Source organism: Pogona vitticeps, chromosome 3 (assembly GCF_051106095.1).
Source record: "Pogona vitticeps strain Pit_001003342236 chromosome 3, PviZW2.1, whole genome shotgun sequence".
Taxonomy (NCBI): Eukaryota; Metazoa; Chordata; class Lepidosauria; order Squamata; family Agamidae; genus Pogona; species Pogona vitticeps.
In genome coordinates, this window is record NC_135785.1 from 203,454,422 (window position 1) to 203,473,551 (window position 19,130).

The window sequence follows — 19,130 nt, forward strand, 5'->3', positions numbered from 1 at the left end:
AATAGCAGCTTCCCATTAGTTTCTATGGACAGAAAAGAGCAGATACGGATCAAATGGTTTTCAATGCATTCCTATGGGAAATGCAGATTTGACTTGAGAACTTTTTGACTTGAGAACCGCCTTCCAATACGGATTAAGTTCTCAAGTCAAGACCCCACTGTAGGTCTTTGGTCTGATCCAGCAGACTTCTTCTTAGGTACTCATGCAAACAGTCCACAAGCCCTGTTGATTCCATGCATTCTGCTGATCATGTATTTGGATGTTCAGTTCTTGTTAAATTATATTAGGGTGTGTTCTGCAAATCAACACATACTGAAAGCTTTGATCCATTACGAACTCTTGTCCATTCACACCACAATCTCTTATAATTGTGAGACTATGTGAAATCTTTTTTAATATTGAGTTAAGTAAACTATATACAGGGAGTGCCTTCCCAGTAGACTTTGCTGGTAAATGTATCAAGTATATCCTGACTTTGTTTGCTTGATGATAATCCCATGGGAGGAGGGATAATCTTTTCGTTTCAGTTCATATACCAGAGTATCCACAGCTCTTCCTGAGGCACACACAGTGTTTTTAATAATCCAAATTTGGGACTGTTACATTCAATTTATTTATGCTTATTAATATTCCCATGAATATTGGTGCATGGTTTGGAGGTTCTCAGCTACAGATTTCTGAAATAACACCATCTGATCTGCAAAAAATAGCAATATTAGGAACAGCATACATACCACACCAATATTTAACCGATACTTTGGGGGGGGGGGGTTGGCTTAAACTTTTATCTGTTATATAATACCAGTCAAATCATCATCATCATTGGATTATGGTCCAATGTGAGACTCAAAGCCCTGAAAAGTAACTTTTCAAAATCCAGCTGTCAGGTCTGGTAAGAATGGATCTATTAAATGAATGGAATTGTTAAGTAAACAAATGAGTCTACTCTAATTGGAACCAACAATTAGTTTTACATCTATGTAATCCTGCTCTCTCTCTACTCAGGATTTATCCTCAAATCCCAGTCTTCTATATCTTGACATTTAGGACTATGAAACACAGAAAAAGTGGCAAGCAAAAGCTAGTGAATTTTTTTTATTATTTCTTAGTGGTACTGCTTCAGCTATAATTTACCAGTGCTTACCGTTGTCATCCACTCTCTGGCTGGTTTTATTTTTTTTATCCTGGCTGGCAGATAACTTCCCTGTTCTCTCTCATGTCTTCTCCTATTTTGCAAATAATCTGTCCCCACTGTGCCTCCTTGATAGGGGTTGGACTTGATGATCCACAGGGTCCTATCCAGTTCTGCAGTTTTAAGATTACAGTATATTTAGAAATGGGCACACATTGCCAGTTCATGCTGGTTTGTCCTTCAGATACACCAGCTTCTCTGCTCTGCCTCCTTTGGGCACAGCCTCTGAGTGGGTGTCCAACAGAGGAGGAGGGACTGAGAATTGCCAAACATCTGAAGGACAAACTGGCACAAATCGATGAACCAGCAGTTTGTGGCCCATCTCTAATTATTTTATATAATGGATACTATTTAATCATGTGGAAGAAGTGGGAGCCTCAGGGTGGATGTCACAGATGATGACAGAAGGGAGAAGGATTAACAAAATGGTTTGCTATACATATGAAATAAAAGGTTCCAATTTCCCCCAGATGGTGGTGATTTTACTGAATCAGTAAATGGAAGACCTGCATCTTCCATCCCACAGAGTCCATGGCTGTCATGCTGTGAGACAGATTGTTTGAAAATTGGAAAAACCATGGAAGAGAAGGGCAAAGCTTTTCATCACTGAAAACATCATCCCCTTTTCATAGGCATGGTTTCATTAACAAGATTTCAGTCACTCTTTGGATTTGTGCAAAAATATTTGTTAGTTTGAAACATCTACAGTAATCACTTTGCATCCAGTTCTCTATTACACTAACGGACCAAATATATGTGGCCATGCCAGTAATTAGCTGTAGGATCACATGCACAAATAAATGCCAGTACTTAACACACATGTTTGTAGAACAAGTACATTTGCCTTTGCATGCCCAGTTTGGAAAAACTGGTTCGCTCTCTGTGTGTTTTCCCCTATATGCCTGAAGCTATGCTGGGGTTTAGTCACTCACATACGTAGTAATGTAGATACTTTTGTACTACATGTGATTTCATCTCCCATGGAATCTGCACCAGTCCACTTCCCAGTCAAAATAATCCTTTTCCTCATGAAATTGAGTTATGAATGGAAGGCATTTTATCAGATAATGACTAAAAGGGAGCAAGTATTTCTCCCTACATACATCTGCTTAAATGTAGAAGCAAGTTATGGAAAGACATATCCTGTCCATTTTTAAGAAAATATCTCAAAGTACTACCAGGGATTACTTACAGAGAGCGGAAAAAAAGATGACAGCTTTCTGTTCCTGTTTTATTTGCTACATGAGCTCAGTTCCTTTATAGCAACACTTGTGACTCTGATGTCACAACAATCCTGCAAAGCAGACCACACTCAGAAAGAGTAACTGGCCCAAGATGACTTCATGGCTCAACAGGAACTTGAACCAAGATTTTCCAAGTCCCAGTCCTATATTCATCCACCACACATACTCACCTAAGAGTCTGTCAAAGGTAATCTCTTCTGAGTAGACATGCATTGTAGAGGAACAAATGCCATCTAACACTCAAACACATATCCCTCTAGAGATGTAAATCTGTCAGGGCCCATGGAGGTGCAGCCAACCAACTGAAAATGAAAAGCAAGGCAATTTGCCAGCTCACTATTAAAGCAAGGTTGTATGAGGAGAAAGAAGCTTCTCCTCTTTAAGGAGCACCACCTTTAGGTACAGAAAACAGTGACTTGTGTGGGATGGTCTTTAGACTGCCATGCTATATAGACTGCCTTGGGAGCAAAGATACCATGGAATAAGAGGAGACTCCAGTGACATTCTGTGAAGCTGAGTGGTGGGAGATTCAGGACACAAAAAAAGGAAACACCTCTTCACACACTGCACAGTCAAATAGCGGCATTTGCTGATATATGATGTGAGGATGGTTGTTGATCAGGACGGGTTTTGAAAGAGAACTGGAAAACTTCATAGCAGATAAGGGTATCAACATTACACAATGGATCTATTATGTATTATATCCACTATCACAGAAAATATGCTTTTTGTTACCGATTGCTGGGGAGCAAAGCGGGACGATGCTATTGCATTCATCTTCTGACTGTGGGCTTTCCAAAGGCATCAGGATGGCCCCTGAGGAACCAGAATGCTGGACAGAGTAGATGTTGCACTGATCCAGAAAGATTGCTCTTCCATTCCTATAAGGAGGAGTGAACAGGATTGCATACGTGAGCAGCAGCATCTAAACTCCTCTGCCCTCAGATGTCCTTTTGCCTGTTGGTTATTATTCCTCTCCTGCCTTCTCATGACAAAGCAGTGCTCATGGTGATTTTCACACATCACAAGGCAGAATAAAAACAGCGTATAAAACCAGATACAACTATGAGAACATTAAAATCAGCTTAATCTAGGAACCACAAAACCTGGCAATACATCTCATCTATTAAAACATTTTAATTAAAGTCTGTCATTTATTTGCTGAATAACTGGCTGATGAAGACAGCAGGGCCCAGTTTTTTCTCCTCTGCAAGCATCTGAACCCTGTTTTCCTAAAGAGCTCAGAGGAGGAAAGGGCATACAGTACTCTGCTCTGTTTTCCTGGTTTCTCCAGACTTCAAAAGGATCCACAACTTTGCTCCTGCCTCTGGATGGAATAAACAAGACAGAAAGGTCAGGGTAAAAGAAGAGTGTGTTTTCGAAATGGAAAATGAGGCAAACAGGTATCAGCTTTCAAGTGGAAAGAATCTCAGCTGCATTTTCGTGCAGGTGGAAAGAAAGAGGTTACACACATACCTTCATTAACTTTATGAGGTGAGGTGACTAAGGGCCTTTTCTTGTTCTTCAACTGGACTGTGTTTTTTTAAAGAGTCACTCCTCTGCTGTCAGTCACAACCAACCTCTCATGCAACGCCTCCTGGAACATGACTTTGCATAGTCTAAAGTCCCCAGCCTTCCCCAAATCTGTGACAAAGATTTTGAAGAAGTTAAACCGTCATCGTGCCAATGAGCTTCCACTGAAGCCCAAACATTGCAATCTGGGTTACTAAAATCAAACACAGTATGAAATAGCGATATTTCATCAACAGCTCCTCTGCATTCCTCTCCTTCTTCATGCCTTCATTATAAACAAGCTCCCAACAGTTTGCCCTTAAGAAGCAGAGGGCAAATGACCATTGTCCATGTTTGATGGGCTTTCTGGGTCTTGTAGTCCAAAAACCTCAGCTTTCCCAAATTCTGTTTTGTGAAGAGCTCATAACTCTCCCTGTGATTGTCCAAACTTTTATATATAGTAAGAGAAGAGCCAGTGTCTTGGACAAACTCTAAAGTCCTGGAGCACCTGAAGAATAAGTTAATGATAAAACTACTTTTGCATACTTTATATCTAGGAAAAGCACTCATTTGCCCACAGAGAAGAAAGAAGTAAAAAAGAAAGAAGAAAGAAGAAGAAAAATGAGTCTTGCCACTGGAGAGTGGAGAAGCTGTAAAAAAGAAAAAGTCATGCCCATTGAGGCCTTGCTCACTTTTCCCTGAGTGTGTGCTGGTGTTGTGGGCTTTTCTACACCAGTTAAAGCAATCACGTGTCTCCACCAATGCAATTTAAAAAAAAAAAAATAGAAGCCCCGATGGCAGAGGGGAAAAAAATATGGATTTGGATGGGAAGGACTCTGGTCTGACTCACATTTCCCTCTGCATCAGGTGATCAATGGGAAAAAATGTGAATCAGCTCACCCCCAAACCCTTGGTATTTCTTGCAATGTTTTAATGTGGTCATTAGTCACCCTTTCTCTGCATCTCTATCTTAGAACTATCAGTTCTTCTACGTATTTATGTTTTATATCTCAAAAATCCTCTTCAAGCTAATTTCTGCCTTAATCTATATCTTTGGGGTTTGAATTATGGCACAAAATAAGCACAAAAGTTTGCTGTCGTTGAAAGCCTTCTGTCCTCATGTCACACACATCCACTAGTCTGTTAAAGAGGCAAGCTTTACCAATCTATTCAAGGCAGGGCTGACATGCTTGGAAGGAAGAGACAAGCTTGTGTTCAGGAAAATGATGTCAGCAGGGCAGCACCCAGGCTCTAGGGCACAGTTCAAAATATGTGGGGCACAATACGTACTTCTGAATCTATTCCAAACCATGCCACAGGCAACTGTGGTTTTCTTGAAAGCAATTCCAAGAGAGGGCAGTTGTCAGTGATGAAACAGAAGGTGGGGAAGGGGATTTTTAGCCTTTGCTCCATCTACCGTTTTCAAATCCCTCTCCATCACTTTTCCACCTTCTAGAATTCTGGAGGTGATTTTAGCCTGAATAAACGCCATCTCTTCCCTTCTTGTTTACCTCCAAAACTTCGAGAGCAAAACAAACAAGAGACATCAAGGATGACAGAATTAAGAAGCAAAGCATATATCATACATGAATCTCTATGGTATAGCCCTCATACCCTGTTGGCTGATTGGTTGTTGTTGTTTAAATTAGAAGCCATAGTGGGAGGGAATAATTTTTAACTAAGAAGCTCCACTGAGGAGAGAATGCATTACTGTACTCTTTTCATGACACCTATTTTCCTACTCTGAATTCTTCCAAAGTCACTTTTCCATTTCCCAGCAGGTGAAGAGGTGCCCAGATATTTGTTTTATCTTTGTTATTGCATCCCTCTGCTCAAAACTAAGAATTTATTTTGAAAAAAAGAGCAGATATTGTGATTTGTGTATTCTCGAAGGCTTTCATGGCTGGGATCTGATGGCTGTTGTAGGTTTTTTGGCCTGTTTGGCCCCAAAAACTTACACTTTGAATGGCAACTCCCGATGTCTCCAGTTTCCAATAGTTACTTTGTGGATCACTAACTCCTGTCCTCTGAAGATGCCAGCCACAGGGTCTGGCAAAATATTAAGAAGAAAAACCTCCAGAACACGGTCAAACAGCCCAAAAAACCTACAATAACCATTGTGATTTGTCTTTTAGAAGAATAATACAAATGTTACGAGAAATCAATGATGTCCCAAATAATCAGGGAGAAAGAGGGGCAATTTTTTAACAAGGGTAAAAGGAAAGGGTATATCCATGCTCAGTGGGAGAATGTACCCCCAAGAAGTGTATGCTTCGGGGAAAGGAACGTTCCGAAGGGCCACAACAGGTACCTCAAATCTGCAAGGATGTAACATGCTCATTGATACTTATGGGCTAATAGTGGCGTCTGGAGCTTTAAACAATTTCTCATTGGTCCACAGAACTTGGAAAAAAATATTTTGCTGATAATTGATCATGCTAGCAAAAGAACTCTGGGAGTTGTGATCTACAAAGTAACTACAGTGGTGCCTCGCTTAACGAGCGCACCGCATAACGACGAAATCGCATAGCGATCCGTTTTTTCGGATCGCTAATGCGATCACTTAACGTTTTTCCTATAGGGCACAATTTGCTTTGAGAAGACCGGTAAGCGTTTCGCTTACCGATCTTCGCAAAACGAAGCCCGACGATCAGCTGTTCGGCAGCCAAAATGGGCGCCGGAAGCCCGGAAATGGCTCAAAATGGCCGCGCGCAGCGTTTTCGCGCCCTCGTTAAGCGAGGCGAGGGCGCGAAAATGGCTGCCGGCCATTACGAAGCTTCGTTGAATGGTGAGTATTTGGCCCATTTGGAACGCATTAAACCATGTTTAATGCGTTCCAATGGAAATCCCTGCCCCGTTCAACGATGCTTCAGCATAGCGAAGGTTAATCCGGAACAGATTAACCTCGCTATCCGAGGCACCACTGTATTAGAAACGAGATTTGGGGAGTTACCATTCAAAGTGTAAGTTTTCCAAGCTAGAGATTCTGATTTATAGCCCCCCCCCCCCCAAGGAACTTTTCCAAGCTCCAAAAAGATCTTATGGCTTTCTGAACAGAAGAAATAAAGCTTCATTTTAAACTTGAAACTATGCTGGTGGGAATCGTCATAGGAATAGTAACTCCTAGTGACAGGAAAAGTAGCATGCTATACCTGGTTATTCTGTGTGTGTGTGTTATTTTAGAGAAGCAAGCAGCATTTCACCCCTTGTACTACTGAATGGGATGAAGGGAAATCAGTGGCTAGAACTGTAGGTAAGGAAGGATGTTCCCCTTGGGTAAGTGGCATATGTTGATGAGCACCCCTTCCCTGCCTGGAAGTCCATGTCACCTTCTTATGGGAAAACCTGCTTTCCCAATTACTTCTAAATTCCCTCCCCTGTACAGTCACAGCATAAGGTTGATAGCAGCAGGTCCCTCCCAGTAAGCACAGGAGGAGGTTGCCTCCTGCCACCACCTAGACCTCAGGCTTCTTCTCAGCCAAGCTCAGAACGTGAGTCTGACTCACAGCATCCAGAGTGCACCAGACTCCCTCCTTCACACAGCTTGGTGAGTTTGCATGTTTCCTGTTTGCTTCTCTGGCTTTTTTTTTTGTTCTACAAGAGGAGCTTCTGCCATTACTTAGAAACTTCTTATTGATCAGAAAAGTAGACCTTTCCCATCTGTGTCTGATCCTTGACTGGCATCTGTTCTGCTACATTATATTTATTTTATTCTTTCCTTTCTGCTGTTAAACAAATGTTCCTCGAAGGAAAGGAGCTCAGTATCTGGAGAGGGATAAAATGTTTTATAATATGAATATAATTTCCACGTGCTATTCGACAGTTGACAATTCAGACACTGAGCATCATTTGAGTATATTTCAATATGGATGGATGATTGCAAGGATGAATTTTGCAGCTAGAAAGCTTTATAAAGGAATTAGAATGACATGGGCATACTTTTAAAAGAGCAGCTCAAATCAGTATAGTAATTCCTTTCAAAATGCATATACACTCATTCAGAATAAAATGACATTTGTAAAAGTGAATGTCTTGTGTATAGAGAGGTTGGCAAAGGTGCCTCTAACTTGTATGTTATTAAACTTAGTACAAAAGTGCCCAAAAACTGAAGATGTATGGTAGAGAATAGGGAATGGGGATTTCACAAGATTTCACACTCATGCCTTTTCATCACTGGATGTTCATTGTCATTAATATAAACGCTGACCACCTTCACAAGAGTATATTACAGTACTTCAATACAGTATAACTCTAGAGAAGAGTAACAGTACAGTACGTTACAATTACCACCCACTCAGGGGTGATTATGTAGGCAGCATACAGTGAATACAGTTAGATGTGGAAACAGAATTGATATTTAGTGAGGTACTGGTGAAAATGCAGTACATTATAAATTGAGGCCAGTCAGTGAACAGTATGTTTCTGTGGGTATCTCTTCCCCTGGAACATACTAAAGTTCGCTTTCTGCTCCCCATGCTACGGACGTCTGCCTGTTTAAGGATGCAGCTTAAACAGAAAGTGTCCTCAAATGACAAGCAATATTTCTCCTTCTTATAATTAATTATTTAAAACACACACACACCAATACCAAATATATACAATGGGGCATGAACACAAAAACACTTGGATACATATATGGAACATCCTATATATGATAATGTTGTGGAACACACCCCAATTATTGAACTGCGGTATCTTGATCCAGAAAACCACACACTAAAGCTCATTCCCCACATATTACAAACAACACATCCCAAGCCAAAGATCAGGCCAGTGCTCACATGTACAAACATACTAGCCCCCAAACTCATCCCTATCATTTTAAGGTCCATATTATCTAGTACAATAGAATTGTGTACAGTCTGCTCCTGACAGATTATAAGAGGAACAGACGGCTCTCTGGATGCTATTGGAAAGGAATTCCCATTAACTCATGGGCTATGCTGACTGGATCTGGCAGAAGCTGCAGCCTAACAAGCTCTGGTGGGCCACACATTTCTCCATGCCTATACCATGAAGTTATTTACTCTCACTTTGACACATCCTCCCCTTTTCCTCTCTGTTCTCTGAATCATTATATACACATCTGTCAACTGAGGATGAGACTTAATGCACCCGATGAAATGAACTTTGGCCCCTGAAAGGGGTTCTGTACCCCCCCCCCAAGTTCTGTTGTCTCTGCCAGCAGACAAACATTGCTTTCCATCATCTGGATTTTGACAGACATTATAGTCTAACAAGGACAAAGATTGACATTCATTGTGTGATATGAGGCTCAGATGTTATGAAAGAAAGGAAACTGTTCAAATAAAAGATGACTAAAAGAAAAGGACACTTCCCAGTAACAAGAGATTGAATTATAGAACTTTAAATCTACACATGAAACGTGTACTGTGTCAGTAATAGATGGGCAATATATATATATATATAATTCAGAATCATATATTAAAAGTGTAGAGGAATGGGAGTATCCACATGTTTAGAACACACACACATTTGACAATATATGTCAAATGTAAGACTGACCCTAGGACTGAGGAAGATCTTGGAGGAGTTCTCTTGAATAGGCTTCAATGGTCACTATTGTAGCCACCATCTTACTTTTCCCAAAATACAGTGCACTAGAATTGTCACTCTTCAGCTGATTACAGTTTTCACACATCATACTCTTTGTACAGGCATCAGAAGTAAAGCCAGTAGATTCACCTTGTTGAATATACTAATAAAATAATAACAAAAAGCTGCCAATGCCACACTTTCCAGAACTCTGTAGACAGCTTTGGAACTCCACCTTCAATATATACTTATCTATTTTCATACTGGAAGGTCCAACTTGGTTGACTGTAAGCACTGTTCAAATGGGTTGCCCCAACAATCACAATTCTCACAGTAAGAATTCTGTAATATTCATGGATGTTCAGTTAATTGTCTCAAACTATTCCAGGAAAAGGGAATCAAAAATGTCTACAGGATTCAGATTATTTGGAGCAGGGACTAAGAAAGATATATGTAGGGAAATATGACATAGTTACATAGTACCAGTTTTTGTGGACACGCAGCATGGTGTAGTGAATACTATTATGGACTAGGACTCAGGAAGCCTGGGTTCAAAACCTCATTCATCCATAGACAATCATGGAGAGAGAGAGAGATGTGGAATTGATAACACCACTCCTTAAATATCTCACATATCTGGAAAGCCCTATTACGGTTGTATAATTTGGTTCTGATTTGACAGCACACAACACACACAGAGAGGTTGCTGACATCACTGGGAGGAACCAAATAATTCCATAAATGAAAATTTCCCCTCCCTCGTTCTTGGAAAAATGATGCCAGAGCTGCGCCACTGGAACACTTGCCAAAATGAGTAAAGCTTGCCAGCCAAGTATTGCAGCCCTTCAGGTGTGTGGGCCTTACCCTCCTAGATATTTGAAGTATGAGGCAGTTTACCCCAGTAAATCCCAGAAGATTTTAGATGTGCCCATTTGGCTCATAAATAGGATTGAAAATTGTTTGGCTTGAAGAATGACAAGTCATGCAGGATCATCCAGAGATTCTTAATCATCTGATAATTTATAGGGTTGGCAACATGTGGTTTTGATTCACATGCATTCTCTTGGCCATTTTAGTGGGGGTGCCCAATTTGCTGCAGCAGTGGTGGCGGCAGCAGCAAAATTGCCCTTTTAAAACATTTAAAGTAGCCACTGTTTATTTTTTTAAGGCTAATGATATTACTACAAGCTCCTATATGCCTGTATTATCAAGGGAATAATAAACTTCATGGATCTTTCCAGGGATATGTTTCTCCTTAAAAATTAGGTGCATATGCCCTCCATGCTATTTGCTTATACGTGAAGAAGTGGTAAGTTTGTCACTGCTACTATTAAAGTGGAGGCAAAAGTGATCAGGAAAACAGTGATGGACCCAGCACCCACACAGAGAGAGACAGACAGAGAGAGAGAAGTTCCCGGCTGTTGACTACCCTTACTGCAGGATTCCTCAGGATTTGGTCAATGCCATTAAAAACGTCAGTTTTGCCTGGTGGAACTACTGTCATTGACCCGTATTCAAAGATGTCATTTGGCTCCTTCAATAACATGGCACTTCTGGAGCCTTAGGCCATGTGCACACCAGCCAAATGTCCCCCCCCCCCCCATTTTCTCATGTCTTTTAATTGCTGAGTAGTAGTGTATTGGGGTTGCAGGACATACATCCCAGGATGTGCATTCTAGTGTGTTTTTAAAATACTGTGACAGTTAACATTAGGTGCGCTATGTGAGGCTCCACCTCGATTACGAAACACATCCCCCCCTTTTTTGGGGGGTGAGTCACAGGAAGACGGGAAGGTGGGCACCCACAAAAGCACCAGGGGTGGGATCTGAAAAGGACAGAGAGGGAAAGAAAATGGGCAAGGCTGGGTGCTTTCCAGTCCGCGATGCCTGCTCTGAGGGGGAGAAAGCCCCTTTCCCCACAGCCTTTTTCACTCCGCTCCTCTTGTTACCACCTACAGCAAAGGGCCACAATCCAGGGGAGCAATCAGGACTTGATGGGCTTTGAGGAGTGGGGGGTGTCATGCCATACTCATTCCTTGAGTACCTCTCATGCTCACTCAATTGCTCGCTCTCTCTCGCTCTCTCACACACACACACACACACACACGCACGCACGCACAGACGCGCACACACAGATGCACAGAAAGCCAGCTGTGCTACAAGGTGAGAAGGTGGCACAATTGCCTGGCGATTACCCAATACGGGGACTTTCTCCCCACAAACGTATGCTGTACAAAACTCAGCCCAAAGCAGCACCTCCCCCACTCCAGGCAGGAGTCAGGAAACCTTCGAGAGCTGCTCCTGCTCCTGTTGCTGACTGCCGGGCTCCACACACACAGCCATGCGCGCCTCTTTGCCTGCGAAGCCAGCGCGAGTGTTTGCCCCAGTCCTACCCCAGCTCATCCCCCCTCAGTACCTCAGCTCTTGACTGTGGAGCCTGGAGCTGTGGTGGAAAAGGGAGGGGAAGGGCGGCTGGAGTTTATGGAGGGTGGGGGAATCGCACAGAGGAAAGGCGCAGCAGGGAGGGTCTGATCCTGAGGCTGCAATGTGAATGGGGAGCTCGGAGATGAGGTGAAAGGCTGGTGGAGGTTGCCAGGATTCTCAGGGCGCATGGCTGGGATTGTCTTTCAAAAGAGCATTTGACGAGTTTTGACGCATTGAAACACGAAAAGCAACAAAAAAGTACTGTAGAAGCCCCTGGCTGAGCAAGAAGCAATCCACAGTTAGCATGCTGGGGGAGGCAAATGATTCGCTAATAGCTGTGCTTCATGTGAATGCAAATTTATGTTATGAACTCAGTGGGGGATAGGAAAGCAACATTTGCCTGGTGTGGCCACAGCCTTAGTTTCAGTCTATACAGAAAGTAGAATCTTGCATAGTTTTCAGTTGCACAGAATCTACAAATGGGAGGCTGTGCCTTGTTCTAGTTTAAATTGCCACTTGGAGCAGTTTCCAGGAGTAATAATAGATTTATGTGTTGTTTTTACTGAATATTGTTAAAGGGAGGGGCTTGGCGCTTACAGAGTGGGATAATAAAATCCCAGGGTCCATATACAGCTCCTGGATCACAGGATTCTCTAACCTGATTTCATATGTTGACTGTGTTCATTCATAGAATGAAGTCAGGATTCAGTATGACATGTGTGAACGATATCTCAGGCTCACTGGTATTGCTCCCCTCCTCCCTAACTTTAAACAACTGGGAAGAAGATTTCTGAAAAGCTTAATACAAATGTCCCTAGGTCCTTGGTTGTCATGACATAAAGGCCATAAACTACATTTAAAAAAAAAAAGTCACTGCTAGTTTATTAATTAATGGTGCAAAAGTGCATTGAACAGGTGAGCCCATGGGCTTTAGTGTAATAACACTGTAGGTGTCATGCTTAAGCAACCTGTAATGAACTGTAGGTCTTTTCTAAAGAACAAAAGAGATTGCTTATTATTAGCTATGCATTCCATTTCTTTCCCACCCTTCTCCCATTATGGGGAAAAAGTGTTCTCTGTCTATCTTTAAATATTTAAATCAGATACCATCCCTGGTAGAGTCAAAATCTATTTTTTTCAGTAATAAGAACAACATGAGAATCTATGGGCTTCCTTACATTATAAGAACTGTGTGTGGGAACATCAACAGGATTCTGGTCTACAGCTTTGAATTCATTGCAAAATTTTAAGTTATTGTGATTTTAGTTTTACTTGTGGGTTTTTATTAATCATTGTTTAAAAGGTGCAATCACACAGGGAAACAGAACTGTCATTTGAACTGTTTGTGGAGTGATTTGGTACAATCTGTTTTCCCGGTGATCACACAACACTTGAGGAAATAGTTTCAGCCTGACTCCAACCCATGCCCAAGCTAGATCTTTTTGTCCGGTCACAGGACTTATACTTTTGGAGGCTGGGTTGTAGAGATTCCCCAACAGATGGAAGATTCATTTTAAAGGAGATTACTCCCATTAAAGTGATCCTTTCTGGTGCAATCAGGTGTTGTCTGATTGCACCATAAGACCTCTCGGTTCCCCATAATGGGAGAAGGGTGGGAAAGAAATGGAATGCATAGCTAATAATAAGCATAACCTGTTTTCAATCAGTTTATTATTATTTACATGTAATTATTTCCATGTTTGGTGTTGTAAATGCTCTCTTTTTCAAACCTGTCTAGAAATCAGAATCGGAGGCAGTGGCCACAATGCTGTCCAATAGCACAGCCTTGCATTTGCTCCTTTCAAAACTGCTAGAAGACTATGCTGCTGAGACGAATCATCCTACACCAGAACCAGTCGTTGCTACAAGCGACCACCTGGAAGTAGTGTTTATACTCTTACTGTTTAGCTTCTTTGGCTTCTTCACCTTGGGAGTCATGATTAGCTATATCCGCTCCAAAAAGCTTGAACATTCAAATGACCCGTACAATGTGTACATTGCCTCAGACATCTGGTACAAGCAGGACAAGGCTAATGTGCAAACCAAAGTGGTGGGAAACTATAAATTGTGTCATGTCTTGAAAAACAAACATGCAGTAGAACAACCAACCCATCATATCCCAGAAGTGACCTCTTCATAGCAAATGGGCAGTTAATCCCACAGGCATCGTGCAGGATGTTTCAAGAGTGAAAAGCAAAACAAAGGAAGCACTTGGACTATATTGATCAAAACCAGAATGATAAGCAAATAGTACTCCTTCTACATAACCACATAGTATGCTAATGGCCACGCTGGCTGAGGATGATGAAGGCTGAAGTTCAACACATCTGGGAGGCACCAAAGAAGACTGCCCTCCTTCAATGAAGGAAATATGTTTTCTAATATAATGGAGTGCCTCCAATGCATTTTGAACCACAGTAGTAATGCTCTTTCTATTTCAAGTATCAAACAGTATCTGCTGAAGGAAGTATCTTCAGATTTTAATCTATTCACAGAAAAAAAAAATTGAACAAAACTCTGAACTGGGTCTTGTTCCATAAGACCTGTCCTTCACACTAGTGAGGAAGCAGAGTTTTAGCCACTAGTTGCTTAGGTGCATATAACTACAGGCTAGAGATGTGTGTCCTGTTCACACACATAGCTGAAATACCTCCACGTAACCAACTGTGAACATGTTCCTGATTCACGAGGGACGAAGGAGGATGAAGTCAACTTAGTGTCATGCTAGTGATATAATTTCCTTGTACAATTTAAGTCTTCCAAATCGGTAGGCTTTTAGCCACTTCAAATTTCTGTTGTGTGTGTGTCTGTGCATTGTTGTTTTTTTAAACTGCCATGAGCAGTTGTGCAACATTAAAGCAGATTCTGTAAAATGTGAACTTAGAAGGCAGAAAAATACAGACATAACTGTATGTACTTTGTCAATACTGTGAAGGTTTCTAATAGAATACACCTGTAGCAAAGGAAAGGAAATGTGAATATAACTACATCATACATGGAATATTCCTTTTCTATTCTTTATGTTCTGCTATTTTGCTGCTATTGTTTCTGAAAGCTTGTTACTTAAGATTGTGTGTCTTGTCTAAATTTACTTTTCAGTTCCAGGAAAGGAACTCAAAATTGAAGTGGAAAACGACATGTCTCACAGTGACAAATTACCACTAATTTAAAAGTTCTGCCTGGATTCCCAGTTGCAAACAACTCAGGTGGCTTGATGTGTGACCAGGAATCCAGGAGGGAAATAATTAATTAGTGGCAATTCATAACCTTAAATAACACAATTTCCTGTTGCACTGGCCAAGCATGCAACAGGATTTTGGTCACTGCATTTGAAAACTAGACACGGCTATGTTAAATCAGCTATACAGATTATGTGGTACATGTCTATTACAATCAATCAGAAAATTGTTATGAAATCAATAGAATACAAACTACATTAGAATACACTTTTTAAAAATCTGTTATGGTAGTTATTGATCTGTGTTTGTTTGTTTTTGCAGACATTATGCACGGATTTTTAATTACTAATTTGCATAGCTGTTCCTCAAAAGTAGTGGGTTTTTCATCAGTATAAATCATTTTTTAAAGATGTCTGCAATTTCTGGTTATTATATAACTTCTGTCTTTAAAACAATGCTGTATTTATTTTTTTAAGAGAATAATTTAGTTATACAATATCCTCTATTGAGGAAAATTACTTTGCCTTTTAAAAATATATTTGTATGGAGTATATCACGAGAGTTGCAGAAAAATCGCTTAGACTATTGTTGTGCCCTTAACAGCAGAAATCAGGTTTTCATAATATATGTAGAAAATAATTCCTTCTAATGATTTGTGATCAGATTGCTCTTAAGTAAGAGTCTAGACAAAGACTGATACCTCTGCATCATAGGTGGGTCTTTGACGAGAATGGAGGAGGGGCACCCTGGCCTCATCACAAAGCCACCACTGCTCTGTGTACCATACATTTAGGCTCTTGTCCCAGGAATGTAATTCTTCTTTATAACATTCAATAAAAGGTATTCATCATCTTGTGTGTGGCATATTTGTTCGGTGTATAATATTCCTTGTAATAACAAAATTATCATCTTTATGGATTCTAGGAAAGGATTGCAAACTCCATCTAACATTTCTTCAGACACACACACACACCCTGTATTTCATTGATATGGCATCCAGTTTGACACCAGAAAGAACCATTTTGTGCATGTAGAAAGGAAAAAGGACATACAAGTGCTCTGCAGTTACCTAGGTGGACCTCAGTTCAAGGTTCCTGGTGGAAAGATTAATTCAACGCTGTGCTTTTAGTGTGATTGATAGTGATGACTTCTGCTTACTTGCTTTCCTGGGAAAAGAACCACCCAACTGTACTAGCAAGAAAGAAAGAAAGAAAGAAAGAAAGAAAGAAAGAAAGAAAGAAAGAAAGAAAGAAAGAAAGAAAGAAAGAAAGAAAGAAAGAAAGAAAGAAAGAAAGAAAGAAAGAAAGTTAGTTAGTAAGTTAGTTAGTTAGTTAGTTAGTTAGTTAGTTAGTTAGTTAGTTAGTTAGTTAGTTAGTTAGTTAGTTAGTTTGGAATCAAAAGAAACCAATTGTTTCTGTCCCAGCCTCATCTCACTGTTATCTCATCATTGGAAGCATAAACACCCAATATGAACCGCTGGATAACTGGAAAAAAATAGACTGACTCTACCACGAATAGTATCCTGATTTAAATACAGTATTTAAAGATAGACAGATACTGTATTACTCTTTGATAACCCTACAATCCAAGCTCTTTTGTACTTTTGAAAGGAGCTACAATTCATTACAGATTTAGGTATCTGGCAGAGGTTGGGAGTTCAATTCCCACTGTGTCTTCTTCTAGCTCTGCAGTTCTAAGATTATTATCATTATATGTGTCAGAGGCTAAGAAGGTTATTTTTGGACTACACCTCTCATAATCCTTCAGCAAACATGGCAACTCCATGTTACTTGAGGATTCCAGGAAACGTAGTTCAAATGCGAATTTTTCCAAATTCTGTACAGGGATCTATTTTGGCCCATGCTGTGAAGACATGATGGGAAAGGAGTCTGAATGCAGTGAGAGGGCAAAATGCACATCACATGCATTCTTGCTTTCTGGGAACTCCAACATATGTTAACAGAAGCAGCCATCTTGTTTTATCAGAACTGACTCTCAATAGGTTTGAGAGAATTAAATTCTCACTTAATTCCTGGGTAACCTTAAATTTCTCAGCCAAGTTTTACCTCACTGATGTGGGGATAACATGAGACCTCAATGTGGTTTAACACAAATGAACATGAACATATACTGCCCAGTTTTATTTCATATGGATTTACCACATATATACTGTATATCAAAATAAATACTGAATAATCAATGAATCACTCCAACTTTCTTCTTTCAAAAAAAAGTCAGATATTTCATATTTTTATGGAGCCAAGGACCTATATATAAACCTGTACACATCAGTGTATATAAAGCTATACTGAACTACTTTCACCTTCAAAACTACGCCACCAGATCTTGAAGAACAACAGAATCCTATGACACTTGAAAGACTAACAAGTTTTAATTGTCATGTATTGCAGCTAACTTTCTCATATTTGTATGCTGAAGCCCATTACTTCAGAAGAAATCTAATCCATGAAAATATACACCAAATAGAGCTAATTGGGGACAAGCAAGGAGAGTTTCTCATCCCATGTCTAGAAGCAGTGCTTCCTCCCTCAAGTGGCAAGAAATGTCTGCTAAAAACATACTAAAAGCAGAAGCTTGATTGATGATTGGAATGTGAATGCCAGCTTCCTTTGCATGTTTTATTGCAGAGGTGCTCTGCAGGAGAAATGTTGTAAGAGCAGGAAATACGCATTATCCTCCATTTTTGTTTTTACCCTTGGTTCTTACAGTGTCACAAAACTCTTGGTTGGCTTTGTTACAATGGATTGATGTGACCAGCCATCTTGAAAGATCCACCTTGGGTCTTTTTAAGGTGAAAGGCAGAAATAAATAAAAATATTTAAAATAAAATTGGTTAAATAAATAAATAAATCTTAGAATAATTACTTTCTCAGACAACAACGACAAATAATATGGGAAATGCTCCAGAATTGGGATGGTCAGATTCATATATTTTTTTCCATTGGCTACATGACATACAAGTCAATGCAAATCAGCCTAGAGTTTTCCCCCTTACTCTATACTCTTTTCCTTGACCGCTGGGACTTCTGCTTTCCCCCTAATAACATGATCTCACATCGGTTCAGATGGTGTTATTGCTTGAGTCAATGTAGCTTCATGGCTGAATGGGTGACCCAAAGCTGGCTCTCTCAGCTTCTTAGTTCAAAGTCTGTGTGGGAGGGGAGGAAGCAAAGAAGCACTCACAGGGGTGTTGATTCCTCTCAGCCGAGCACCCCTCTTTCTCAGAATCATTTATTTTATTTTATTTGAAACCTTGTTGCCTGTGCAGGTGTGATACGGCACCTGATAAAGAGAGGGGGGGGGAGAGAGAAAGACAGAGAAGGGGGAAGGAAATTGGCAATCAGCCTTTGTTTACAAGACCAGCTGCTGAATCTCTATTTGCTTTAGTTGACCAGACAGAAGTCAGAATGGAGGAAACTGGCAGCCAGCCCTTGTCTGCACTTCTTAAGGTAACTACTATAACCATCCAGATTAGCCTCTTGCAAATTTCCTCCTCTCTCTCCCTCTCTCTGTTGGCTCTTCTGTGGCCAGCTAAAATGAAATTTTGTTTTCTTTCCCCTCATAACAATTCTATAACAGGATCTGTTCCTCTGTCAGTTCATTTAGTTCAAATAATGGCAGCAAACTAACTTAAGTACAAGTTCCAAGTGTTGGCTGATATTTTAATATATTTATCGCATTGTTGACATATTCAAAACAGAAATAAAATTACTTTCCTTTCTAAAACTATGAAATACTGTGCACACACATAAAAGTACTGTACACACATGCACACTAATTTTGGAGTTCAGCTCTGCATGAGCACCACCTAGTGGTCAGAAAAAAAGATTAAAAGCATATACTGCACAATGGCTTAAAACTGGAACTGGAGGTTACATACATACAGTACATTCCCCCCACTCCAGAAGGCTTCTCATCATGTCATCTGTTGCATTTCACCAATTTCACAAGCAACACAAAAGGCCAGAGCAGGGCGGTGATTTGTTGATACTTTATTATTTAT

At 40.4% G+C, this 19,130-nt stretch overlaps 1 protein-coding gene and 1 long non-coding RNA gene across 2 annotated transcripts; one reads left to right on the plus strand and one right to left on the minus strand.

Moving 5' to 3' along the window:
* Positions 1–557: 557 nt before the first annotated feature.
* Positions 558–3,255, minus strand: LOC110076852 (uncharacterized). The gene is made up of 2 exons (XR_002300177.3): positions 3,172–3,255; positions 558–697 (listed from the first exon to the last, which is right to left on the minus strand). It is a non-coding gene; the product is annotated as an uncharacterized LOC110076852 (long non-coding RNA).
* A 10,392-nt stretch (positions 3,256–13,647) lies between these two features.
* Positions 13,648–15,956, plus strand: KCNE1 (potassium voltage-gated channel subfamily E regulatory subunit 1). The gene has a single exon (XM_020789370.3). The coding sequence runs from the start codon at positions 13,693–13,695 to the stop codon at positions 14,065–14,067; it is 375 nt and encodes a 124-aa protein (XP_020645029.2). The 5' UTR covers positions 13,648–13,692; the 3' UTR covers positions 14,068–15,956.
* The last annotated feature ends 3,174 nt before the right edge of the window (positions 15,957–19,130 follow it).